We start from the raw sequence: 27,848 nt of genomic DNA, 5'->3' as shown, positions 1-27,848 counted from the left end.
TGACCATGAAACAGATTTACGGGGTACCATTTGAGAGAAACTGACGGAGTGAAAGGGCTGCGGTACCAGTATGTGCATGTAAGTCAACTACTGGTTGTCTATCATTGTAACACTATTACAGTAAGACATGGTTACCACTGTTTTTTTGTTTTGCGTTATCCTTTTTACCTTCAGAATCCAGCTTTGTGTGACTAGAGCATTTTGCCTAGAAATTGTCTTCAGTTGTCCACTCCCTGTTTTTACAGTACTTTAGATCCTCCCTGCAGTATCTGTCTCTACTTGACTGATTAGATTTATTTCTATTCTATTGTAGAGAATAATGGCATTAGAAGGCAACGAAACCCCTCACATCCTAGTGTTCGTTGATGAAGCTGGCTTCAACCTGGCCAAAGGTCGAAGGCGTGGCCGTAACATCATTGGCCACCGAGCCACTGTGGATGTCCCAGGCCAGCGAGGAGCAAATATAACAATGTGTGCCGCCATATCAGAAAGAGGTGTGGCCACACACATTCCCAGTTTAGGGCCCTACAATACGCAAAAGCTCCTCAATTTTTTGGACCACCTTTATACTGATCTGATCCCAGAAAATGAGAGGTGAAGAAGGACCTCAGCTACCACATTATGTCTGTCACGGCTGCCGAGGCGAGCCGTGTGGAGTTGGAAGAAGGACCCAAGATGCAGGCAGTGGATGAGATACCGGTGGTTTTATTTACAGAGGTGTAGTGGCAAACAAACAGTGGGGCATAACAAATAACTAAAGACACCTAAACTGGGAGAACTAAAAATAACAGACCTGGGAGCATATGACAACGGGATGAGAAGCAGAGAGACGCAGACGACGAACAGGACACCGTGGAACACAGGGTAACAGACTGACACGGCGTTACACAGACGAACCGGCAACAGGCAGGAGAACACACAGGGCTTAAATACATACACCAGTAATCAGGGGATGAGAGACAGGAGGGCAACACAGCTGGGAGGAATCTGAGCTGACGGGACAGGGGAAACGTAAACTGAGCACACTCACATATGACACAGACCTTCACAATAAAACAGGAAACTCAGACACATGGAACCAGACAAGACATTGAACTAAACAGACAGATTCACAAACAGATGGGGTGACACCATAGACAGACAGATACAGACGCGGACTCAGAGGCAGACTGAATATAACACATAGAACTTAAACAATCATCATCAAGAAAATGATAACGAACTAAAAGCGCTGGGTCACCGACCCAGGACCATGACAGTGTCATTGTGTGGGATAATGTGAACTTCCACCACGACCCACGCATCAGAACCTGGTTCACCACCCATCCCCGGATGCTGATGGAGTTTCTTCCACCTTACTCTCCTTTCCTAAATCCAATTGAGGGTTTTTTTTTTTCAGCTTGAAGGTGGAGGGTGTATGAGCATCAGGCTCAAGACCAGAGGGCCCTGCTGCATGCAATGGATGCTGCATGTGAGGACATCACAGGGGATCAATGTAGGGGATGGTTGAGACCTTCACGCCGTTTCTTCCCTCGCTGCATCGCAAGGGAAAATATCCGTTACGATATGGATGAGAATTTATGGCCTGACAGTGAGCAGCGCGTCGATGGCCAGGGGGATGAGGATGGTGGCCAGGAAGGAGAGGGTGACAATGGCGACCACTGAAAATATTACTGTACTATAGTTCTGAAACCTTATTTACAGTATGGTAGGCTAGAGTTCTTTTTGTTTTTTTTTGTTTTTTGTTTGTGTTTATAACTGTTCACATTTACAGAATCCTGTATATGTTTTCTTTTCACAGTATGTTCTCTAATGTTAACATTTCTTTGTACGGATAAGTATGTTTACAGTTTCCTTGAGTATGAGTGGTTTACTGGAGGCTGATTTTACTGTAACATCTTTTAGTTTTATTCATAGTGGTATTCTGTTGCTAGACCTGTGCCTCAGTGACAGAACGTCTAAGCATTTTGACTTGCAGTGCTTAAACAATGCCAAAGGTATAATGCATTTTGGGGGCATTGACTATTTATATGAGAAGGATATTTAGTTTTGACACATGGATAAACTCTTTTGGGAGAGGTGTGAGCTTTTGCAGGGGATCCATGGTGTTGTGCTAAACCATCCAGGTTATTTTGACAAAAGCACTAAATGAATGCACATGTGCCAAGGCAATTGAGAAGGATCTGTGCTATTTTGACTGTACTGACCTTTTATATGGGAAAGGAATCTGCTTTTGAAGCATGGACGAAGAGTTTGGGGAAGGATATTTGATTTTGCTAGTGAGCTATACTGTTGGGCAGAACTGTAAGACTGTTTGGCCAAATGACCTTATGGTTTTGAGATTGTCATCTCGGTTTCAAGAAATGACCCAAACCAATCGAGAAAAACTGTAATATCAGTGGTCACACATAATTCATTCAAATTTTCTTTTTCACATTTTCCCCAAAATTTTGTTGTAATTACAACACATTCAAACAGAAACCCGGCCAGTGTCGAACCTTATTGTTGAATGAGCTCCACGACCTTCTGAACACAATAGGTGCAACACTCTCTCCCACAGCATCTGCTCCTTTAATTGAAATGTTTCAAAGCTGAGCTGATCAGCAGGCATGTACAAATAACTACAGCCTTGGCTGAATGTCTAATGACTATCACTGATTATTCACTAATGCGCTGAAAAACAAACTGATTCATAAGAACTCCGATTTAATGAAAGATGCACAAACAAGTAAAACAGGGGAGTTTCGGAAGTACTCCTGTATTATCTTTGCATGTTCACAAAGGAGAAAGGAAAACATCAAAGACACAACTCTAACTACATCTAAGCAGAATGTTGTTAATCGGGTCAGCATTATTTACTGATGACTTCTCTGAGGTTTTCCACGGAAAATAAGATCTTTATTTCCACCTGATACCTCCAGGACTCTGGCCACTCTCTTGTTGAGATGCCTCTGTGTTATACCTACTTCGCCATTGTGGCCCTTAATAAGGTCCACACTTCCACAGAAGCAGAGATCGAATCTATTGTGGGGCCCCTCTTTGTCTCCTGCCATGCAACAGACATCTGGACCCCCTCTTCTGTTGCACAATTTCCAGTCCTATTGAAAGGGACAAAGGAAAGCAGGCATCAAGCATCCAAAAGTCACTCTCAATCATGCTGGACTTTCACAACCTGACATGAGCACAATGAGGTGGAGGGAGATGAAGCAACAGCACCGAGGAATGGGTCTGGGCCCCGCCCCAAGGGAGCTGTTTGTGTCCAGAGCTCCCTGAGAGAAAGACCCCGGCCAAACTCTAGAGGCTACAGCAGGGCCAGATTGTGGAAGAGTGGGTGTGAAACAGCAGCTGCTGAACAAATCTCGACATGAGGGAGTGGATGACAAACAGCAAGACTGAGATGATGTGAAGTGGAGAGGACGCAGGACATGTTAGCACACACGGTTGACGCTCTCTGTCATCATTATCAGCCTCAGCAGCAGCGACAGTGATGATGAAAGTGAGAGAGTGATTATGGCTGTGCTGAGGTGTTGGAGTGATTACGGATAAACAATGGCAGTTGTCGCGAATTCAGATTGTTACTTCTATGTCGGAAGCACCTCTCATTAGGGGCTTTATAGCAAAAGGGGAAAATGCACAAGCAAGCATGAGGAACAAGTTTCATCTTTGTGAGCCTCCAGAAACTGAGACTCATGTATGTGAAGTGTCAAGAAAAAGGAACTAATAAAGTGAATACAACAACTAGTGGCTAAAAATGACTCAAATATCAATTTAATAGGTGATAATAGAAATGAAAAAACTCAATTTAAGTTTTAATCATTAAAAACTTTACCTCACTGACACTGTTTTGGTGTCACTTTAAAGGAAAACAGAGCCTTTTACTTGAATAAATTTAGCTTTTATTGAGGTTGAGGAAACTTAAAATAGCATTGTGCAGAGCATGGAGTCACAAATCAGTGTTCCTGAGCAAGACTCTGAATCCCAAAATGCTTTTATGTCCATGTCTGCCCAGACTCTTATAACATCTGTAGTGATGACTGATAAATAATTAAGTTAATGTTAGGCGGCATGGTGCAGTGGTGTGGTTAGAGCACGGTCTGGGCTTGAATCCACCTGGTGCTGAGCCTCTTCTGTGTGGATTTTTCATGTTCTGCCGGTACCTTGTTCTCCCACGCTTCCTCCCACAGTCCAAAAATATCCATGTTAGGTTACAGGCTGATTCTAAATCGTCTGTAGGTGTAAATGGTTGTCTGTCTCTCTGTGTTTGCCCTGTAATAGACTACCATCTGGTCCAGGTTGTATCCCTGGATGGAAGTTGATGGAAAACAAAAGTGCCAAAATTAGAAACATCCTGAATCAGATTTATGAAAAACTATTCTACTGTATTTAGGGCTATTGTCCTAAAAGCTCCCTGAAAAGCCTTAAGTTGATTCAACACACTGAAGTACACAGAGTACTAATGGAAGCTAGAAAGAGAGATCATATTTCTCTCTTATTATTGTCTCGTCATTGGCTCCCAGTTAAGCCCAGATTTAACTTGAAAATCCTTTTCCCCGCATACAAAATCTTAGATGATCAGACAGTATCATATCTTAAAGACCTCAGAGTATCATATGGTCCCAACAGAGCGCTTCCTTCTCAGAGAGCAGGCTTCTTGCGGTTCCTAGTTTCTAAAAGTAGAACAAACTACCAGGCTCCTCTCTCCAGCTCCCAGTTTGGGTTCAGGAGACAGACACCCTGTCTACTACTAAAATGATGTCTGGATGGCCGGATCAGGTGGCCATGAAACATCCCTTGGTTATTCTGCTATAGTCTCTGCTTCTGCTGAGGACCCATGACGCTCTGAGTATTTTCCTCCACTTTCCTCTTATTATTTTCACAACTTCATGTCAGTAACTGCTGTAGTCTGTCCTTTTTCTATTTATCATCTCTCTGTCATCAGCGAAATCTTTTCTCTTAATCTCAGACTGCTCCTGCACCCACTGTACCGTTTGGGCTTGATTTTCTTGGAGATTTCTTCCTGTGAAAAAGGACTTCTTCCTTCCCACTGTCCTCAAGTGCTAGCTCAGTAGAGATGGTCTGATTGGCGGTGTTTCTTCTGTAACATTGGTCTATATATGTCTTTATCTTTCAATATAAAGTGCTGCTCGATGACTGTGGCTGTGAACTAAAACTAAATAAATAAAACTGAATTTAACTTGTCCTGCTGTTACCAAGTTACCGCACGGATTAAATGACCAGAAAAGCGTCAACACTTCAGCACTTTATCCTGGGATGTTGATCTAAAAATGTCTGTAGTTTTTCATAGATTATTGAGCTGCAGCCAAAATTAATTTTTATTACTAAAGGAACTTTTGACCTGAATCACCAAAATTAAAGGAAGTTATATCTTCCAGGTCCAAGTATTTGTTTGTTACAAATTTGGGGACATTTTTATTCAGGCGTTAAAGAGATGGATGGACTCACAAGTCAAAAATGCAATGCAGTTCTGGCCAAGCTATGCTGATGCCAAGGCATTAAAAATCCCCATATTTGCCATGTAACTTATTCTACTGAGAGTTTAGATCTTGGAATCTGAACATTAAGTCTAGGATTTACCCTCTAACCCACTCGTTCTGGTTCTCAACCTTTTTGTGTGACCCTGAAATTGTAATGCTGCCCTACATTACAACCCAAGAGCATTTCTATTGGCTTACATTAATATTAGACATAAAACCACCTTTAAGATCTTCACATTATTAGCCATAATTAGTTTTCAGTATTTTTGTCATTAGCCAATATAGACATTAAAAGCACACCCTTTACCTGAAACACAAGTATCATTTCTAATAAAAGTGACTTCCACACTGACGCTTATACTACCACAGTTCATAATAAGACCAGCAGCTGTGCCCCTTCTGCAAGTTTTATTTCACGCTCCCGTCCTGTGAGTACACTTTGAGAGCGCAGATGTCGTGTCTGTCTCTTTAAAACACAGACTCCTGGAGGTTGGCGAGGATTGTTGCGGATCTGGGAGTGCGCAGCTCGGCTCGGCATGTTCAGCGCTTCATATTCGCTCAAACTGACGCTGCAACCCGCAAGTGCCCGACTCTGAGCAGAGGAAGAGGAGAGGAATTGTTTTATTTATGACCGGGCTAAATATAGTTAAGCCCCCCCACCCCCTCTTTTTTATTTTATTTTTTTTGTTTTTTTTGTTTTGTTTTCGGCAGCAGCAGAGGGAGCATCTTAGGAAGAAGTCGCTGTGCGTGTGAGCGACCATGCGGACACTAAGAAGTGATGCTGCTGAGTTTTGTTATTAGGTTTCTCCTCCCGGGCGGTGCTGATGCTGATGCTGATCCTGCTGCTGTCATGGGTTCCTGGGAGTGACATCAAAGTTTTTTTTCGGGCTGATCTCAAACGTTTGAATATTCCAGCTGAGACTTCGTTTTCAAAGCCATCAGCTCGGCCAGTTTTCTTTAGTAAAATCCGTTTTTTCTTTTCTTTTCTTTTCTTTTCTTTTCTTTTCTTTTTTCCATGACTGGAGTTTTGGTTTAACTGATCATTTTGACGCTGAGTCCCTCAAGAGAGCTGCAGACTCCGGCGGATTTGGCACCGGGAGAGTGAGGAGATGAACGTTGCCAATTTACTACTAGTGACTGTCTCCTTCGTCAGCGTTTCTTCAGGTAAAACGATGTTAATTCTACAAAAGTCTCGTATAACTGGCTCTTTCTCACACGCACACGTGCACGCGCACTAACAGCTCATATGGCGTGACTGCCTCCTAGTTGTGCTTGGCTTTTCTTATCGTGTTTTCTGTCCCTCCAGATGGGTGTAGATGTTGTGTTTAGCTTCATTTCAAACACCCCTACAGCTGTGGGAACTGAACACATCCTCCCCAACAACAGATGGATTTTAAACTGGAAATGTCACATGTGCATTCATTTTTATTTCATTATTTTAATACCACCGATGAATGCCAGCAAGACTCTCATGTTCTCAGTGTCCCCTTGGTCCCTGAAGTGGCCACACAGCGAAACCATTAGACCACAGCAGAGGTCAAAAGAAGCTCCACTCAAGCAAAAGCGAAACCATTAAACTCTCACTTTTAATCCAGCTGTGAGCGCAGAAATTGTGAGGGGTAGTGCAATAGGCTGACAAGCCACCACCCTCCAGGCGTGCTTATAGAGGCGCACACACATTACCAAAGATGCTTTTAAAAGATCATTTTTGATTACCTTTGACAAAAGGATTATATTTTAATCGTTGCTCTAGTAACAGCTTAAATTTCCAAGCCTTAATCCAAAGCATAAATAAAAGCAGGGCTCAGAAAAAAAAAACAATTCATGAGAGTGCAGATGTTTTGTTTTGTTTTTTCATTCTCAATGGGGCTAAAAAAATTTAATGTTAAGGAAATTAAATTTCGACTCAGTGGACATGAAAGGAAATAAATCTCTCTTGATTAAATGATGTATTTACATTTTAGACCAAAGCCTCATTAATACTGGATTTGCACAGCCAGTGGAAACACTGATATTTTAGAGTTCAAAGAAAGATTAAAAAAAATACACAGACAGTTCTGGAATTATTTAAACTAGACCTCCAAAGGGATCCAGTGGTGCTGCTGTAGAACTTTTTGTTGTATAGTTTACTTGGATGGCTTCACTGACAGTTTGTGACACTGATGTTAGTCAGGATTATATTAGATTTAATAACTGGACTCAAAGATGGTTAATCCTGAAAACAGTCCTCAGAAAACTTTTAGAGTTAATGATGGAAACATTTAAAACCCTTGTGTACAGTTGCAACAATGTCTACACATATCCCCAAAATTACGTGCAGAGAAAATGCTTCACAGGAAACCTTTTGTTGCTTTTTTGACAAAAATGATTATTAAGCCTTTAAAGTAACACATTCAGTTTGGTTTACAACATCTGTTTGAATCATTATGACGTCACAGGCCTAGAGACTGGTTGGCAACCTCCAGTTACAAAGAAGAAGAAGAAAAAATACGTGTTCTTATTTAGTGATTGGTTGCTGAAGGTTACTGACTGTAGCAAAAGGGCGTGCTGCATCAAAATCCTCCAAAGAATTGCTTTGGTTACTAGCAAACTGCCACATTCATTAGTTAGCATGGAAGAAGCTAACTTATTTGCAAAGACTTGCTTTGAAGGCAAATGTTTTCCGTCTCTTGGTTGGTGACTGTTTGCAAACAAGTCGTCATCTTCCCTGCAAGCACAAAATTCCTCTTTGCAACCAATTTCACCTCACCATTTATAGCAACCACTCACCTGTCTATACATTTTTAACTAATCACCTGTTGTTTTGTTTAGTTCTGACCAACTCTGGGGGGTAAAGGATTTGTCTTCTGCTGCTAAACTGTGCTTGCACGCTTGTTTATGCTGGCAAGTTATAGCACCCAGGGGTTTTACTCGCATTGCTGGTAAATGTTAAAGTTTTGGGCCATAAAACCAAGCGCAGCTCTATTTTACAATGTCTTCAGTCATAAACAAAAAAAATTGCTTCAAACCCTGAGCTCTTTAACCCCAGTAACTTTGCTTGCAACCCACATTGCTTCATTATTGTAAACTGGAACCACCTCTGAACATTAAAGGTACTTCTCAACACCCACACCATCTGCCCACATCTATTGATCTGGAGTGGGTATTTCCTCTTGTCCCGCCTCTACGATACAGCGTGTTCCCATATGTATTTTCATAAAAGCATTTGTGAAAAGGATTCGAACAGGCTTCATGACTCCTGCTTGAACCGCGCTCAGACAAAAACACCACCGGTACACACAGCCTAGCAGTTTTTCACAAAGCCTCCGTGTGATTGCGAACAACAATGGCCTGCCTCACAATGTGCATGTAATTCAGCCCAGCAGCTCGCCTCTCACGCAGACATGCAAACCGAACCTCAATTAATAGACTTCAATACGTCTCATTGAAATTTCTGTTATCTCGAGCTGTATTCAGACTCAGCTGTTGTGGTGCTTGCTGCAGAACTAATCGATGCTAAACAATCCTTAGCTGGTGATTTGTGTCCGCTCCGATCCCTGCGGTCATTACTTAGCGACAAATGTGGCTCAGGGCTGACTAAAGCTTCCTATAGTACTTCTTGATAAAAAGAACACAGATGATGAAACCACTGCAGAGGGGAGGTAGTCGTCTAATGTGCCACAGCCTCGAGTCATGTTGCCGGATGCTGATGATGTCCCACTTCTGGTACAGTGGCTGATGACATCATTTAGAGTTTAGATGATGGAAGAGGAGGACGGTTGCTAAACAAAGGCTTCAGTTCTCAGTCTGATGCCAGAAGAAAATCAAACCCGACTCATCGGCTTTGAAATGTAGTCTGCTGTGACATGTTATCACCCTCCCGCAGAGATTACTTGGCAATGTCACAAGAACTCCTTGAATGTTTTGGCCCTTTTAAGTATGTAAATGAATTGAAATGAGAAAAAAAAGAAAAGAAAAAGACATGAGTGAATTTCAGCAGACAGCCACGAGCCCCAACTACAAGCTGCCAGCCTTCTGCTGCTGTCTCACTTTAACTTTCGTGTAAAGTTCGCCTCTGAGCTTTCTGCAGGTTGTGTTTCTGTTTTTGTTTTTCCCACCAGATATAAAGCTGTGAGCTGAGACAGGTCCAGGTGTTTTCGTGTGTGTGTGTTTAACTCCGAGCCTGGGTGTTGATAAAAGGCTCTGAGATATGAAGCAAAACAGGACGTCCCCTCGGTGTCTCTGTTGTTTTCACACATTAGCATGACTGCAGTACACTTCTGCCCCTGGGGAGGATGCGGGGTTAATATTTGTAAATACTAATTAATGAAAGCAGCCCCCAGCCTTATGAAACACCACAGCTAGGAGCCAAGAAACGCCAGATATAGCCCGAATAACCAGCTTGTAAAATGCAATCGTGATCTCCCTCTCAGCTCCTACCCGGCTTACTTTGCGTGTTAGATGAGGCAGAGATGTAGGAGACGCCTTGAGCAAACATGTGGGCGTGTGTCAGAGAGAGAGAATTAGGACCAATGCAATAACTTGTCTATCAGATCTGCCTGTGGCATTAATGAGCTTTCATTAAACTGTGGTTGCACGCTTTCTCTGGATTTCTTTCTCGGTTTTTTGTTTTTTCCTTTTCTTTGTGTATAAAAGACATCAGTTGCAGTTATTACAATTATTCCATCTAATCATCATGGATGATTCATCACGGATCATCAGTTCATAACGAGTTAAATCTGTATCAGCTCTAAATCTGCTTAGATTTTTTTTAATACCACTGAAAAGAAAACAAAAAATCCTGCATGAATTTATGTTGTGTGTTGCAGATACTGGACATGATAACACTCACAAACCACTTTTTTAGGTACGCCTGTTTAACTGCTCAGTAATATAAATATCCAATCAGCCAATCACATGGCAGAAACTGTGCATTTAGGCACAGCTTAAGATGTCCTGCAGTATAGTTCTGTTTATATGGCATCAAGTAACAACAACAGTCACCTCAAGGCACTTTATATTGTAAGGTAAAGAGAAAATCCCAACTATCAAATGATCAGAATGGGGAAGAAATGTGATTTAAGTGACTTTGAAGGTGGCATGTTTCTAGGTGCCAGACATGCTGGCCTGAGTATTTCAGAAACAACCGTCCCGAGGGTTTACAGAGGATAGTCAGAAAAAGAGAAAATATCCAGCGAGCGGCAGTTCTCTGGGTGAAAATGCCTTATTGATGTTAGAGGTCAGAAGCGAATGGCCAGACTGCTTTGAGCTGCTGGGAAGACAACAGCAAGTCAAATAACCACTCGTTACAACCAAGGCAGACGAGGAGCGTCTCCGAACGCACAACATGACAACCCTTGAAGCATGTGGGCTATATTGCTAACCCCAAGAACTTCCAACAGCTCAAGTAAAACCAGGTTACTTGAATGTATGGTGCTATTGTGGTTATTGCTAAAATTAGCCTGTTTTATCATATTTACTTAAGGTAGAACTTAATTAATATTCTGAGAAATGACACTTTGACACCCCGAAGGGTTCAGGTTTCAGGTCAGTGCGTACATGTGTCGTAAATGTTTCGCAGCTGCACTGGGCTGTCTTTTTCAGGAAAACAAAGCTTTAAGCTCCACTGTCAGCAGTGTTACTTTGTAATACGTCAGTAATGGCATTACATTTCTGTTTAATGCACTAATGTCAGGCAACACTGCTCCTAAATTAAGTAATCATATTACAGTTACTCCATCCATTTTTTTGCCTGGTTACCAGAAAAGCAGTTTCAGCAGAGATGCTCAGACCCCCGCACCAGAGGGACATAATCTCTCCAGCATGATAAAAACCTAATGTGCCTTTATGTGTACACACACATGCACATAACCTTTAATTTTCTGTGCATAGGTACAAACATTACAAACTGTACTCTGACTTTTTCCACATATACAAGTTGTTTTTATAGGCCAGAAGCCTGGGGTGGGGGAAGTCATAAGGTCAACAAAAGTCCAGTCTGCAATGTCTCAAGATTTTCTCCATCACTAAAGAAAATCTTCTCATCCAAGCAATAACACGACGCACAGTGAGATAAATGTGCGCACCTCTGACATTGCGAGACAAAATCTTTGTTGCCGTCATCCGCAAGCAAACACAGAGAACTTCATCTTACGGAGCTTTTTCAAAAGCTGCTGTTCATGTGTGGGCAAAAAAGCCAGGCTGTAATCCACCATCCACTTCTGCAAAAACTGCATCAAAGCTTCCCAAACACCAAGCTACTGACAGAAAACCCCCGATGCAAAGTGATGCTCCACATTTGAGCGTGCCAGTGCCATAACCCGAAGCTTGGTTTTTGAAAGGGTAACAAAAGCTACGATGAACCGGCTTACAGCACCACACCTGGTTTAACATGAGTGGTGGTGGTTTGTGGGCTTGTTTTTGCTGACTTTGCTGTTGGTTTGTGGTGACTTTAAAGAAGGATCAATTTTGAATGGATTTATGCTGATCCGTGGCCATATATAACATCAAAGTGTCTGAGACTTCCGTGGCAGTGCAAGATAATGTCACAAGTAGTGAAACAAATTACTCTCTACAGGCAGTAAATAACTTTTATGCAAAACCGCAATGTTCTTTTTAAAAAAATAATAATAATAACAAAACTGAGACTGAATATTGGACCCTAAGTGTAAATAGGCACACTTTTCAATATTTTTAAGAGCTGATTATAAATAAATGACCATAAGGATACTGATACGGCCGATATTTATTGAAGCGTTTCATTTAAGAGCGAAAATATCTTTTTTCATGTTGAAGTGTAAACATGTATCAGATGGAATTTACTGCATTTCTCTCTGTAAAGCACCTCTTGCTCTGATACATTTGTGTGTTTACCGGTTAGCCTTGAGAGTATTACAGAGTGTGATAACCTTGCAGGGGGGCGGCACACTCTCGTTTAAATAAAGCTCCCGTCATATTGGACGTCAGCTCAAGGTTGACTGCCATTCACGCTTATGGCTCAACTTACCTCCGCATTGCCCTTCATGCTTGCAGAAGTTAACATGTTTAAAAGCTTCTCATTGATTTGTCCGCTCTGACGCCGCAGCGCAGCGATGAAACGCGTTTAGTGGCTACAGGGGGCCTAACAAGGTTTTGTTTTCTGCTTTAACTTACAATTGAGGGTTGCTGGATCAACATGCACGTTAAATTGGATATTTCACCAGTGTGGAGCTGATATCTGCCGGTGTCCTGTTGATTTTAGCTGTACTTTCTGCTGAGAGCTTTAACCCTCGGTTCTTTAAAATAGCTGCTCTCATAAATGGGAGTCTGTGCACTAAATGCTGCAACAGACTCATGTCAAAGCTTTGCATTTTCTGTGCTTATTTTAAAAGTCTGCCATACAGCGTGCTTAGCCAGTGCACTTTCTAACTTGTTCATCTCTTGTAAATTAAGTCATTTCACACCAGGATGCGCCAAATTAAAAATTTTCACACAAATCAAGTCACATTCTAAATTCCCCTATGCACTCGGAGATCTCCGAGGACCTGCTGGCTCCAATGTGCCGTGTTTATGATCCGACTAAAAACATACCTTCTCTGAGGTCCCCATTATCAGCGGTGACATTTATTTTTCCACGACACAAACAGGTTGACAGAGTTTCTTTTTTTTGCCGAAAGGTGCTTTCAACCGCCGCACCGCAATCTTCTTGTCACGAGGCAAACGTTGCTGTGAAAGTATTATTTCTCACAAAGAAAATGTGCTGCTGTCATGCTCATAGCGGCGTAGACTTTTCACTGATTGCACACTTGTCGCGGGAGCAGGTTGCTGCTTGTCACTTTGGCCACCTGAAGCTGTTTTGCTGTTATTTTTCTGCTTTGACGAGACTATTTTGTCTGTAACACATCAGCATGGTGCCACGCTGATTCTGTTATCTGTAGTAAGTGCCCGTTGACTCTTATTAATAATACCAAAGCTGGCTTTGGTTGGAAAACGTTGCCTCTAATGCACTTTAAGACACAGCTGGGCTGAGTTTCCCAAAATGAAAGCACTGAATTTGATTTCAGGATTTTGAAAAGTATCCTATTCAAATATGAGAAAACGAAGACAAAGATTTGTCACAGTGACATTTGGCTATTCAAATCAACTGAATGGGGCGAGGGCACAGTGAGTACAAGGACAGCTCAACATTGCAGAATAGAGAGCTTTAACTACGGTATTATACACTCACAATAAAGGGATTAAAATGACCCCTGTTAACAGTTGATAGCATTATTAATGGCAGACGGATGGCTTTATGCAGTAGGCGAAATGATGAGGTAATCGCTGAGATTAGCTGGTATTACTGTAAATATACATAATGTCATTTGTCTGTATTAATCTGACTTCTTATCTGTTCTTCTTGGAGACATAATTGTAGATATTCACAGAAATAAACGGCTCCAAGAGTTTTTGTTATTAGCAAAGCTTTATTTAGTTTAGATAATATTAGATGAGACTTCATCACCCTGAAGGAGCTTTGTCTTGAACACAAAATTAGAAATACATAGGGCACTCATTCAACATCAAAATGTCCTCTGCAAGAGAGGTCCCGTGTGCATCTGTTCCCATGCCACGATCCATCAAAATGACAAATATTATACACATAAGCGTGTCCCACAGAGGAAAAAACGTGTTCCACTCAAACTGCATTAAAGAAAGCATTAAAGCTGCACCGATATATTATTGATGTGAAGAGTGGATGTGCAAAAGGGTCACTCTTAGTGAGAAACCCACTGAGAATCACCAGCCAACAGCACACTTCCTCTCAACATGTTCAGCTCATTGTTTAGCTCTCCTGTCCACAGTGTTGTACAGTTCATATCAGCCAACAGTTTTTACCAAAAATGCTCTTTTTCATAAACCTGCCAAGTACCGTACTGAGTGATTGATGCTGCTAGCAACTAGCTGCAGAACAAAACGGGGCATCTTGTAGCTGATGAGCCAGTGCGCGATTTCACTCCAGAGGTGGTGAACAAAAACGGAGCATAAAGGATGTTTTGACTTGTGTCTGTCAAGTGAGCTTTGTTCTATAACTTCAGGATTTATTAAGAGTTACTTGTCACATGTTAAAGTTGCATATACCAACATTAGATGTCATTTTCCTTGCTCTCTCTAATTTTCCAATACAGTTTGAGTTTGCTTTGAAAGTGCACAGAGTTCATCCGTCCATGTTTGATTAAATTGAAGGTCTGTCTTTTATTAAAGATTTGCCTTCAACAATAATTGAACAGTAAACAGTAGAATTTAATAGTTCGTGTTAGCAGAGACGGGTCTTCCAGCGGAATCTGCATGAATATTGAAGATACTTATATTGTCTAGACGGAGGAATAATCACACGTGGGGCATCGGCTTTTCACCGGAACAACACTTAGTTTTTATTATTGAACTCTCGCGTGCACTCTGCAGCATAACAGGAAGCATCCTTTCAAAATAAAATCACAACAGATGACAACGAGGGCATACCTATTAACTAGCTCAACACCCCCACTTGCACTCACGTTGTCAGCTTTACATGCATTCCAAAAGAAACAGTTTTTCTTTACTATTTGTTTACACTCCAAACATATATTTCTCAAACTTCAATAACTTCCCCTTTGTTGCTGGCTTTGTCATAACATCGGCCACCATCAGACCTGTCGGACAATACTCCAATATCAAATTTCCAGCATTAACTGTTGATCTCACAAAATGATATTTGATATCGATATGCTTACACCTCTGTCTGTTAACAGGATTCTTTGCCAATGCAATAGTCCCTTGATTGTCCTCAAAAATCTTTGGCGGTCTCTTTTGATGCTCATACATGCTTTGCAACAGTTGTGTCAAGTACAAACATTCTTGTGTTGTTGCTGCCAAAGCTATGTACTCTGCTTCACAAGTTGACAAGGCAACAGTTGGCTGCTTCTTTGTTCGCCATGACACCAAAGTACCTCCTTCATTCAGGCTTACGCAGTAACCTGTAGTACTCCTCCTGTCAGTCACATCCGCAGCCCAGTCTGAGTCACTGTGACCTTGTACTCTCAAATCTTTGTCACTTTTCCTGTAGCACAATGTCTTGTCTTTTGATTGTTTCAGGTACCTTAGAACATGTTTCACAGTAGTCCAATGTTCCACAGCTGGTTCTTTGAAGTGCTGTGACAGCTTACTTACAACAAAACTCAAATCTGGTCGTGTGCAAGAGGTCAAGTAAATAAGGCTACCTACTGCCTCTCTGTACATTCTGACATTGTTCATTTTCTCAGCATCATCATTGTAGTTCAACCTTTGTTCACAAGGAGTTGATCTTGGTTTACAGTCTTGCATTTGAAATCTTTCCAGTATGTTTTCTACATATCTCTCTTGTAACATTTTTACACAATCTTGGGTTTGCTCAAAATCAATACCAAGAAAATGTTTGAGTTTCCCCATATCTTTCATTTTGAATCTTGCAGTTAGCATTTCCTTCACAGTTTTCAAAACCCTTTCATCACTGGCTGCAATAATAATATCATCAACCCATATGATCATGATCACTTTTTCTTTTCCTGTTTTCCTTGTGTAAACACAATGATCTACAGGACTCTGCATGAAACCGTTCTCTATCAAATAGTCATGTAATGTCAGTATCTGGTTCCTGTGAACTGGTACTGGGGCTTTCCCTGTTCACGTTTGGTCTCTCCCTCACCTGTATGTCTTCATCCTCAGATGTCGTATCAGTTTGTGTTTGCTTTTCCTCATTGTGTTTGGTTACAAACTTAACCAGCCTAAACTTTTGCACTTTGGCGCTGTCTGGGAAATAAACCTTGTATGCTGGACTGTTTTTGTCGTAGCCTACAAAAATCCCTTTTGTACACTTAGAATCCAGCTTACCCTTGTTTTGCTTGTAAGCATAACAAGCAAAACATATAAGCATAAGAAGCAAAACATATATATATATATATATATATATATATATATATATATATATATATATATATATGTATATATATATATATATATTTTTTGCATATATCAAAAAATAAATTCCAAGCTTCCTCCGTGTTCCTCACGCTTCCGTAATATATATATATATATATATATATATATATATATATATATATATATATATATATATATATATATATATATATCTCCTTTGAAATGGCTCTTAATCTAATCAGAATCCATTGTTTCCATAATGATGGAAATCTGGCCGGTCGTTTCAGTCGCACGTACACTCTACCAGCTTGACTTGGAGAGATGCTGTGCTCTATGGGCCCAAAATTACGGAAGCGTGAGGAACACGGAGGAAGCTTGGAATTTATTTTTTGATATATGCACCACTGAGCAACTCGTGTTCAAATAACTGGGGCACCATCTTGTCATCAATGCAACATGCACCTGAACCCGTGGATGTGGAAAGGTGGAATCTATTCAAATATGCTTGCACTACGCGGTGCCGGTTTAAGGGTTTTGTTTTGCTTTTTTTTTTTTTTTTTTAAACAAGAGTTACTCATTAAAAGTGCCTCAGCAGTAGAGCTTGGCCTTTTACTGCTTTGACCTTTACTTTATGATTTATATTTCCACCTCAGTTGAAATGCAGCACTGAGCTCCTGGGACCTCTTTTAAGAAGTCTGGTCTCTCTCAAGTACATGTATACATAGTGCTTTTTAAAAATAAAATAAAATGCAGTTATCACTCAAGAGGAAGTGAGCACAGAGTGATGTAACTGTATTACATGATCTGGGATTAGAAATCCTTTATGTGCTTGCAAACAAGGTTCAACACCAGGACATCGCTGGGCTGCAGATCCTCCCTTTATCAAATATTGTTCCAATGTCTCAGTTTCAATATAATATATATTATCCTGTGTATAATATAACAATATAATATATGTAAACAAAGTGTGTTTTCGCATCAGTACTCAGTAAAGGTGCCATATCTTATTTTAATGGCTCTGCTAGCATTCATCCACATCCGCATTAGTGTTTTGAGCTGTCCTGGTTTGTGACCCTGGCGCTGCGAGTGCTCGGATCGCGCTTTAGATGTTTACTTCAGGTTTGTGCCATAGCAGCGACTTCAGCCCATGAAAAAAACACAACAACCATAAATCTGCTTATAGCTAAAAGTGAGGATTTATCCTGAAGCCTCCTGATTTAAGTGTAATGTAGCAGCAGCATGTGTGTCATTAGGTTAGGTCCTGTCTGTTCCTCTCCAATGATAATGTAGGATTTTCATGCAGTCTAGATTATGTGCTAAGAATAATGCCTCAGAAAGAGCAGCACAATAATCAGTGGCACAGTGACCATTTCATTTTCTCTCTTTCTTTCTGCCTTTTTTTGTGGTTGGGGGAACTTGAGCGGCAGACCATCTGCTCCTCAGAACCGAACTAAAAGCGGCAGTCTTTTGAATTATTCATTTTTTAAAACGAAGCACATTGTTAGAGACATTTGGTCGTGGTCTAAAAGCTTACCTTGGGTCCTGAAGAAGTGTGACTTTCTCTCACAACCGAGCGAAGATAGTAATGGATCCCCCAGAGAGAAGGGGATATGGGAGTTATCTAAGTATGTCAGTCTGCGTAGCTTCTTCCTTTAACTTTAGTCTTTTTCCTTCAAATGCAAAGACCTTATCTTATACTCAACGTTCAGCCAGCTATCATCTCTACCACTATCCTGCCTGACACAGAGATTGGCTATTACCATATCATATGGCTGATTGAATCCTCTGTGCTGCCGGTGGCTTTGCTGGTGGCTTTCTCTGCAGCGTATGTACACTGTGTCCTGCTGTTTAGAGAATATAGAAAGAGCAGATAGATGTCAAATTGATTTATTTATCTGAAACGCACAGGTTGTTGTTGTTGTGGGAAAATGTAGCATCTTACTTTGAACTTCAAACAGAGATTACTGATGATTTTCCCCTTCACCACACAAATTTATCAAGCATCTCCGAAAGAAGCTTTTTCTCTCCTTTCAAAAAGGTTTTGCTTTTGTCTGTCCTCTCACAAAGAAACTGTTTCCATGAATGACAGCAGGTCATCCCGATAGATAACATCTCACCTTCATCTCGGCTTCACAGGGTCTCGGCCGCGTTTTGAAGACAGCCCGCCGCGGATTGCGGAGGACCCCTCGGATTTGATTGTCTCCAAGGGGGAGCCTGCCACCCTCAACTGCAAGGCAGAGGGCCGCCCCATCCCCAGCATTGAATGGTACAAAGATGGTGAACGTGTGGAGACAGACAAAGATGACCCGCGTTCTCACCGCATGCTCCTGCCCAGCGGCTCCCTTTTCTTCTTGCGCATCGTGCACGGCCGACGGAGCAAACCAGACGAGGGCGTTTACACCTGTGTGGCCCGCAACTACCTGGGAGAGGCCATTAGTCGCAACGCTTCACTGGAAGTTGCCGGTAAGGCCTTGTGTTATTGATCATCGTGCTAACAGTGTTTGTGGTTCCTTTTGCATTATATCTTGATATGTATGTTATGTGTACACAGATGCCTCACAGTTGTGTCCCAGATCTTTTTGCAGCTGCCTGCCAACTTTGTGGAGGTTCACTGGAGAAGTGGTGCTTAAAAATAATGACATGAAATACACAGTAGGAAGCGACTTCTAAAAATATTGAGGTGTAGCTAAAATCAGTGATAAGTAATGGCCTGTGGATTCGTCCTTATTTTTTGGCTACTTTGGCAACAGTGATGCAATTTGTCTTGAAGTCTGTGTGTGTTAGTTGTTTAATAGCACTTTTAGAAGAGGCAGGCATGCAATCATTTTGTGCCACATTAGGCAGCTTAGCTACTATCCATAAATATTAAGATATAACAATACACAACACATGAAAATAATTTCAGTTTTTGGAAGTGAAACTGTGGTATATAATGTAATGGGTGCAGCTGAGTGTGGATGCTGACCATAGTTAGTGGAGTTTGTGACATTTCATCTTTAATCAAACATCTGGATTTATTGAATGATGCATCTGTGGCTCCATTCTGCACTATTGTGTCGACCAAAATCTCCACAGATGCAAAACTGTTTATTACACATTTGCTAAAAAGAAGGCAAACTCAGTCACCCATTGCGGCTGATGAAGCTTCAGTCCCCCAACTCCGTACTCATCTGCAGAACAACACCCATCTTTGACAGCTCGTTCTTTGGCTGCAGCTTGCACTGTTTCTGCATAACTGCATAAAATGTGTTTTATTAGTGCTGTTATCAGTGAAAAATGTGCCTTCAAAAAATATTAGCAAATGTTATATTTGATAGTAGCAGTAGTACGGTTTTTCTTTATTGTATTTTTCATTTCATGATGTGTAAAATGTTTTCTGCCTGGGCTGCGGGCAGGTAAATTCATCTTTACGAAGCCACGCTGTTGTGATGTGAATTTCAGTATTGTCCTTAAAAGTTTTTGAAAAGATTTCCCTGGAAAAGACGTTGTCTTGATGAGTGCATCTGTTGTTCTAAAAGCTGTATCATTCCATCGCAAATCAGCAAATTTTTAGAATTTTCTCCAAGTTGCGCAAAAAATTCTATTCTCCAAAGATTAAACATTTATAATAAGCACTGTGAATTTCCAGCTCCACACCTCAAACACTCTTTAAGACATATTCTTTTGAAAAATGCTCAGTTGACCCACACCACAAGGCAAACATCTAAACATTTATAAGAGCCTGCACATTTCTGCAACAAATCTTTGGACACCTGAAGCCAAGATAAACTTGTACCTGAATGATGGGAAGAGAAAAGCATGAAGGAGGCAAACGGCTCATTATGCGAAGCATATCGCATCATCTGTCAAACATGATGGGGGAGACGTGACTGCACGGGTATGTATGGCTCCCAGTGGAACCGAGTCACCGGTGTTTATGGATGCTGTGACTGCTGATAGAAGCAGCAGGATGAATTCTGTAGTGTACAGGGATATACTCTCTGCTCAGATTCAGCCAAATGACCTTCATCCGAGATTAAGAACAACTATTATATTTTACATTTTTTTGAGTTTCTTCAGTTACTTTTGCGTCTCTGAAAAACAAAAGATTTTTTTTTAATCACTTGAATCAAAGTTGAAAGTTTGCGCTTCAATCAGATCTTGATTGCTTAATTTAGAACAGTGTAGTTGTGTACGGAGGCCAACATTACAAAAAAGTGCAATTATCTGCTCACTTACGGAGATGAATGTAACTGTTCAGGAGATGCATGGTTGTATGTTTGCCATGCTTCTTATACTCTGACACTATTGTGTCTACAGATCACTGTGAATGAGACTTTTGTCTGAGAGCCGAAGCGCCCAGAACCATCAAGGAGGTCATCACGTTTCTCACTCCTTTTTTTTGTGAGACCTCACCATTTAGAGGAATTAATCCAAAAAAAAAAAAAAAAAAAAATTACAATACGTATGATTATGTGTACAAACATTATAATTGTATGTGATAGAATTAGAGAAATTGGTACGTACTAAAGTCAGTCTCCTAATAAAGCATTTCTGGGTTGATAAATACTATTATAAAGGGTGTTTGTAGCTGATTTCAGCCTGGCATGGTTCCTGTAACGTGGCTTTGAATTGTGCTTCTGTTGGTTTTCAAAGTGCAAGGTCCCTGCAGCTTCTCAAACAATTGTGACTGAAATTAGCAGCACTGATTGGCCATTTTGGTAATTGCAAGCAAGCATACACCCAGCATGACCCATGGAGCCAAATTTTAGGAAATAATGCCAGGCTGACATAAATTATGCTTTGATAAAATAAGATCATTATGTTGCTATAGTTCAAGTCTACAAACTACTTAAGGAAAACCTGAGCCAAAAAAATAAAAAAATGTAGATAATCATTATTTGCTAATTACTCTCCCTCTCTTTTCTGTCTTAATGGATTTAACATTTAGTGAAGGAAATGCCAGAAAATTCTCCATTACAATTTCCTAAATCTAAGTTCACGTCTTCAAATGTCATTTCGTCAAACTCCTCATATTTGAGCAATCGGAAGTGGTGAAATATGAGGATTTTTACAGCCGATACAGAAGATAAGGCATTACTCATCTTTTCTGTTGGGGCTGCACTGATAAATGTTTATGTCGGCTGTACTGGACTTCTCTGTGGCAGTTAGATTGCCATCTCCTCACCTCAGAGTCAGTGTGTACAAACAAGATCAGGAGAGTATGCCTTTAAAGCTTTGTTATTTATTAGCTTGCTGCTGAGCAGTACAGAGTGTGAGCTTCCTCATCTGTTGGTGGAAGTGCACTGAAGTGGAAAAAAAGACTCCCTCATGGAGCCGTGTCTGTTATTTTTTCTCCCCCGTCCAGGACACGTGCCATTGTCTTCCCCCTCTCCTCGTTGCGCCGGCGTGGCTCGGCCCTGGGCTGAACTGCGGCTCTCTTTGGCACGAGAAAATGGATTAGTCAGTGGGTTGATTAGGGGAAGGAGCCTAACAGATTAGCAAGGTTGAATTGTCCTCGTTAAAAAACACAAAACAGCAATTTGAGCAAGGCCTTATCTGCCTCCATACTGAGGCTTCTTTTCCAGCAGTGTGTGTGTGTGAGCGCTCACGGCTGGCTGACCTCATCTGTGGCTTGGGTCCAAAAATAGGGACAGCCTCCGCAGATATCCTGCATATTGACAACCATAAGTGTCTGCAAGTAATGCAGATATCCAAGCTGGGAGGAGATATAAGGCTGTCATATTGCCTCTTTTGAGTTGCTGATAATAAATGTAGCTTTGTGTGCTGCTGATTACAGTGCAGTCATACTGGTGAAGGGATGATTCACCTGCAGGCACCGAGTGACTAACAGTATTAATAAGTGCCTGTTTTGCTCTAATCTCAGTGCCTGCAGCCTACCAGGGCATATGCTAGGACAGCATGATGGTGGTCTTGGATTCCCCCTCCCGTCTGTGTGAGGTTGTGCTGACTGTGGGGTAAATAGTGACCCAATTAGCACTGGCATCGGGGGCGGGGGGAGTCTGCAGTGTTAATGAGAGGCCAGTTTTAAGCTGGTGGCCTTGCAGAAATGTGTGTCGGTTGTGGCTCGGTGGCAGGAGTCTGAGAGACAACAGGTGGGAGGAGGAAGAGCTTAAACCTCCCACTGAGCAGAAATGAATACGGATGCATCTGTGTGAATGCTGCAGCTCAGAACAGGGAGCAGGAGTGCTGACACTAACCTGGTTTTCACCACATTAATTACTCATTTATTGCCGGTGAATGATGCATAATGCATTTGGCTGCATGACTAAGACTTTTATCTGTAGTGCACTAGCCACATGCCGTACTTTTGCTTGAACTACTTGGGCAAATTGTTCTTATTCCTCTGAACTGCAGGGTGTCATGGATAACTGTAGGGCTCGAAGACTTGTAGAAGCCCACGTGAATCATATTTGGAAACATTTTTGGAACGTAAGCCACATTTTTTCAGAGCACCACTGCTACAAATTAAATTCTAGCTGATCACAGAAAACTAAATTAGAGATGCTTAACATTGTGCCCATTGTTTCATCTTTCTGTTCATTCACACTGATACGTTTAAATTCTTTCACAGAAGTATTTGTTTGCTGACACTGGGGTGAAGCACATTTCCATTTTATTATTTTTCCACATTTTTTCCGCTGTGGTTGGTTTCATTCATGCAATGCTTCTTCCCAGGGGAAACCATGGATGTGTTAAGAGAGCTGACTATGGGCGCGACCCAGTGGCAGGGTACATATCACATGGGCTAAAAAGCCCTTAGGAACAGAATTGCTGGTTCAGGGCCTAGCGGCTTCTAACTGCATGTCATTTCCCTGCTCTCTTGTCTGTCAGTCTCTGCTGTGCACGGTCAAATAAAGACTAAAGGCTGCCAAGAACATGTAAAATAATAAAAAAAGACAGCTAATAATTTGCTGTCACTCACCAATTTGCATTTTATGTGGGCGACATTTCTTTCCAGAGTGTCACAAATTGAATAACTGAATTTAATTATTTCTTAGCATAACGCTCTTTAGATAGTTTAGTTTGAAGGTTGGTTTGAAATGGTTCAGGGACTGATATTTTGCCCATCTGTTCTGCAGTCAAATTAGGGAAGACTGTGGTTGGAGCCTGTGGTTGTGGCCAATGAACTTGTGATATTGTTACTTTTAAAATGATGGCTTTGAAGTTTGGGACCAGGTGTGCAATTACATGGAGTCAGGTGCTGTCTTCAGAACAACTTTGTGATCAAGTCAGTGTGCCATCAATTTGCAAATGAATGGGTTAAAGTTGGCATGAACTGTGAAAATCCAATGAAAATTGCAAATCCGTTGTTGTCTACATGCACAGAAATAGACCCTGTGCACGAAAAAATGCTAACTTCCCGTTTTAAGACTGGATGTAGGGTTGTACATTTCCGGTAGCTTTATTTTGCGGTCAATCACTACTGCGAAGATGGACTCCAAAATCATGTCCAAAACACGAAAACTGAAAGATCGCGTTAAGGTACGAAGAGCAGAGGTGGGAACACTCACCACTGCTGTGTCATAAAAAAAATCAAATGATCAATTTTGACGATTGAAGCGTGTACATCGATTGGTTGTTTACATCTGTTGCACACTTGGATTAAAATGAATTGAAACCAGTGTGGCTTTGTGAGTTCGCCTTTACTGCATCTGCAATTATATACATGGACATAGCACAACGTTACACACTTTTGCAGTCTCACACAACTCTTATAGGCGCACTGCCTTATGGGTAGTCTTTAAACTCAAATCACTAGTGATGGCCCGCTTGAAGCTGACGCTCCGGAGCGTGTGTCGAAAAAAACAACACACTGGTTCAGAAGCACTGTGTCGAGGCTTGCTTCGTTTGGCAAAAGTCACGTGACCAGTGACGTCCGAAGCTTCATTACGCACGTAACTGCTTCGGTACCTGATTCAAACAGATATAAGGAAGTGAATCATCCACGGGATTCGTGGAGTGTGTTGATGGTGACAGATAGCGACGAGGTGATCATTCCACTGACAGATATGGAGCCAGCGAGGAAGAGAGGACGTTCTGGCGTGTGGGAATATTTTGAGTTGATTTTGCTCAATTCATTTTATCTGCCGAAGTGAAAAACTTGAAATGTCCAAAATCATGTTTTCATAATGTAAATATCATTACAGCATATGACTTTAGGAACACTTCCATGTGAATTAAAGCTAATGAAGACTACAACAATGTATTTGACACTATACGTACATTACATTGCTACACAGTTTAGAAAATCATTTTGTTTATTGTTTTTAGGTGATAGTCTGCAGGACCCAGGAATACCTGCATATCTACCAACTTGCAGTGTAGTTCCTGCACTCCACAGCCTCTTCTGTTCCATGCAAGTGGATTTTCTCCAGGGCAGGAGAAACTATTTCTAAGAAAAGAAACAGACTCAGCCAGCGCACAGTAACACGAATCCTCTTTTTAAATGTAAATAACAAAAGGGCTACCTTACATTGATCATGTTTTTACTTTGCAAGTTCTTGATTAGGGGTGGGTTTTGATTATCGCTTTTCTGATTACAATCCATGCTAAATTGAATAAAGTGATATCGATTCATTAAAATCCCGTGTCGATTTGTAAATTAACGTTATTATGCCTGAAACGCCAGCATCTCAGGTTAAACCTCACAACATGTCGTCAAACACCATGCAGCTAAAACAGTAACTGGGAGCAGGTTTACGGATTCTGCATACAAACGTGAACACAGAGCGCGGACCCGACGCGTCAGAGTCAGATTTTGGTGTGTCGTCAGGTCCGCGCTGTGTTTGCCTCTTTTTTCTTCGCTGGCTTCTGCAGCTGCAGGTTTCATAACTCTCTGTTTACATCTCTAATTAAGTCTCACATGTGTCAGCTTTCTTTTAATAGATACGAAATTATGGATATATACTGTTAAATGATCAGACTTGTAATATTTCTGACTGAGGCAAAACTTTCCAGATTCCAATCAAATTGAATCGGATCCTGTATCGAATCAAAATGATTCTACAAATCAGTGACGATGCAGCCGTACTCAGCTTCCTAAGCATTTTCCCTTTCCAGTTCACAATCAATCCCACCCCTAGGTCAAAAATATGTATAGGACAATTGGCCTAATCTAATATTTTGTATGAACCTGTCAAGCTGTCCAGTGGTTAAACGACAAGTAGATGGAGGCAGGACTTCATAGCAGGGGCATACTCCATAATGTGCTGTGCATTATCATATGTATATTATATATATTGCTCACTTATTGTATTTACCAACATCAAGGAGTTATGAGCAAAGAAAGGCCACCATAGTGCATGTTTAAATAGGGAAAGTTTATTGATCAAAATGTATTACGCAAATACGCATTACATTTTTTTCAGCCCCCCCAATCGAGAAAACAAAACCAATTACATGTTCAAAGCAACGGAACGGTGGCCCAATATCAGCGAGAACTCCACTCTTGAGTGAGCAGTGATAATTGAGCAGTCCGTTTTATTTTGCAGATTCAAGCTGCTCTTCAAAATTTTCACCACCAGATGTCACCGGAGAGGACTGTGTTGAAAAGCTTCGAGTAATGAACCGTTTTTCAATACAAGCTTCAGTGCTTCGGAAAGCTTCATTTGGCCATCACTACAAATCACTAATATTTCTTACAGTGTAACAATGGAATAAACATAAACAAAAGATAGTGTGATCCACCAGTCTATATCTGCTGTGATTACAGCCCGGTACAGGTATAAATCCACAAAAGTGCCACGAGGTTTCCGCACAAACTAATGAATCAGATCTAGCTGCTGCTAATCGTTAGCATCACGGCTAATTCACATCGCTACCAATAACTTATACACTAATAACACATAGTGGGGATTAACGGCCAACTTTCCCACATTCTCTGCAACCCCGTGGACTCATATGTAGATACATTTTAAGTTATTTACCATCTTGTATCTGCTTACCTACAATTATATACATGGACATAGCACAACGTTACACACTTTTGCAGTCTCACACAACGCTTATAGGCGCACTGCCTTATGGGTAGTGGCTGGCTTCTTTACTCCCGCTAGAGCTGCTCATTTTAGGGGATACTCCCTCTTGTGGTGTAACGGAGGAATAACTACGCTTCCTGAACTATGTCATTTTTGGAGACTGGGGCACACATTATTTTTCCACAATCAAAGAAAATACAGATTTGAACAATCAGACCATTTAACTAACTACAATATTGTCACTAAAGATTATGGGGGGTGTCTTGTTTTGTCCACAATGTCTTTCTTGTCCTTACACATCACTCAACATAAGCAGAATTGCGTTACAAAAATTAGAAGACACATATTGTCCAGATTCAGAAGCACATCTCTGTATAGTGACAGTTCTTATGATTTAAACAGGCAAATGTTCAGTATTCAATCTACAGGTGAACAACAGTCAAATGTTTCTCCCGTTATGTCGATATCAGTTAGCCAAGAACACACTTAACACAGCATTTTTTTTAACAGCTCATTGTGTTCTGCGTCCTGATCAGCTGCAGACCACTGTCCATCTCCTCTGTGCCGTCTCTCCTGTACAGTACAGAATCGCTACATCGATCGCTGATTCATTGATTCATTAATGATTCATTGACGTTGAATTCTCTCGCAGCTGCTCTATTCCGTGTTCTGGAACTGAAAACAGGGTTTGATCTTTGGTTTCATTCTATAATACTGGACTTATTTTTCTACAAAGTTTTGAACTTTAGAGTTTTAAACAAGAGAGAAAAGTGTGAAAATGTTCATGCCTGTCTGAGAAAAGTGTATTAAGTGTGTAGTGAGGGACTTTACGGTCTTAAAACATCTAATTGTAAAAAATAAAGTTGGCTACTTTGCGGATTTCACCTATCGCTGGTTATTTTTAGAACATAACACCCGCGATAAACGAGGGACCACTGTATACAAACGCTGAGAAATATAAAATTTGAATCCTTTTTCTCTTTTGTTCTGAGGGGCGGGGGAAAATATCGACACATCGACAAACATCATCTACAGATATATTCGGTAAATGCCCAAGACATCTTGAGAAATGTAAATCGCCGCTTGATTCATCCATTTGGTTGATTTGTTTTGGAAAAACCGACCGTAAACAAGGAGCGAATATCACACCTGAAACGAAGCGTTCTACAGGAGTTTCCCCACTGGAAGTAGCTTATGCCAAGGTGCACATAATCTATTCACATTCCCTACTATGAGTACAAATTTGAAATAGAAATTCATAAATTCCTCAACAAATACTGAGTAGTTGCTACAGGATGGCAATTTAACTGAAAAATGATGTAGGCTTTACTTTCATATTGAGATTTTGCAGACATGTGACCACGTGACTAAATGAGTATTCTGCAGCTGGTTGCAACTGATGGGACAGAGACAGAGTGCACTGAAACATGTCCACTAGAGGGGAAAACATAACAACATTAGTGAAATCTATTTGCACTGA

At 41.1% G+C, this 27,848-nt stretch overlaps 1 protein-coding gene across 2 annotated transcripts in view; it reads left to right on the top strand.

The window, feature by feature from the left end:
* The first annotated feature begins 5,996 nt into the window (after window positions 1–5,996).
* Window positions 5,997–27,848, top strand: part of LOC146559959 (roundabout homolog 2) — a 73,159-nt gene continuing 51,307 nt past the window's right edge. The window contains exons 1-2 of one of the 2 annotated variants that reach the window (XM_085243705.1): window positions 5,997–6,659; window positions 18,525–18,851. In XM_085243705.1, coding sequence (XP_085099831.1) covers window positions 6,605–6,659; window positions 18,525–18,851 — 382 coding nt within the window. In that variant the 5' untranslated portion in view covers window positions 5,997–6,604. The remainder of the gene's footprint in view (window positions 6,660–18,524; window positions 18,852–27,848) is intronic. The other variant, XM_085243706.1, reaches the window with a different exon arrangement.

Source organism: Mchenga conophoros, linkage group LG14, assembly GCF_057382185.1.
Source record: "Mchenga conophoros isolate Kocher_MC1m ecotype Shallow Benthic linkage group LG14, M_conophoros_male_GT1.1, whole genome shotgun sequence".
In the NCBI taxonomy this organism is placed as follows: domain Eukaryota; kingdom Metazoa; phylum Chordata; class Actinopteri; order Cichliformes; family Cichlidae; genus Mchenga; species Mchenga conophoros.
The sequence above is the reverse complement of the archived record's forward strand: the minus strand, read 5'-3'. Positions and strand labels throughout refer to the sequence as shown.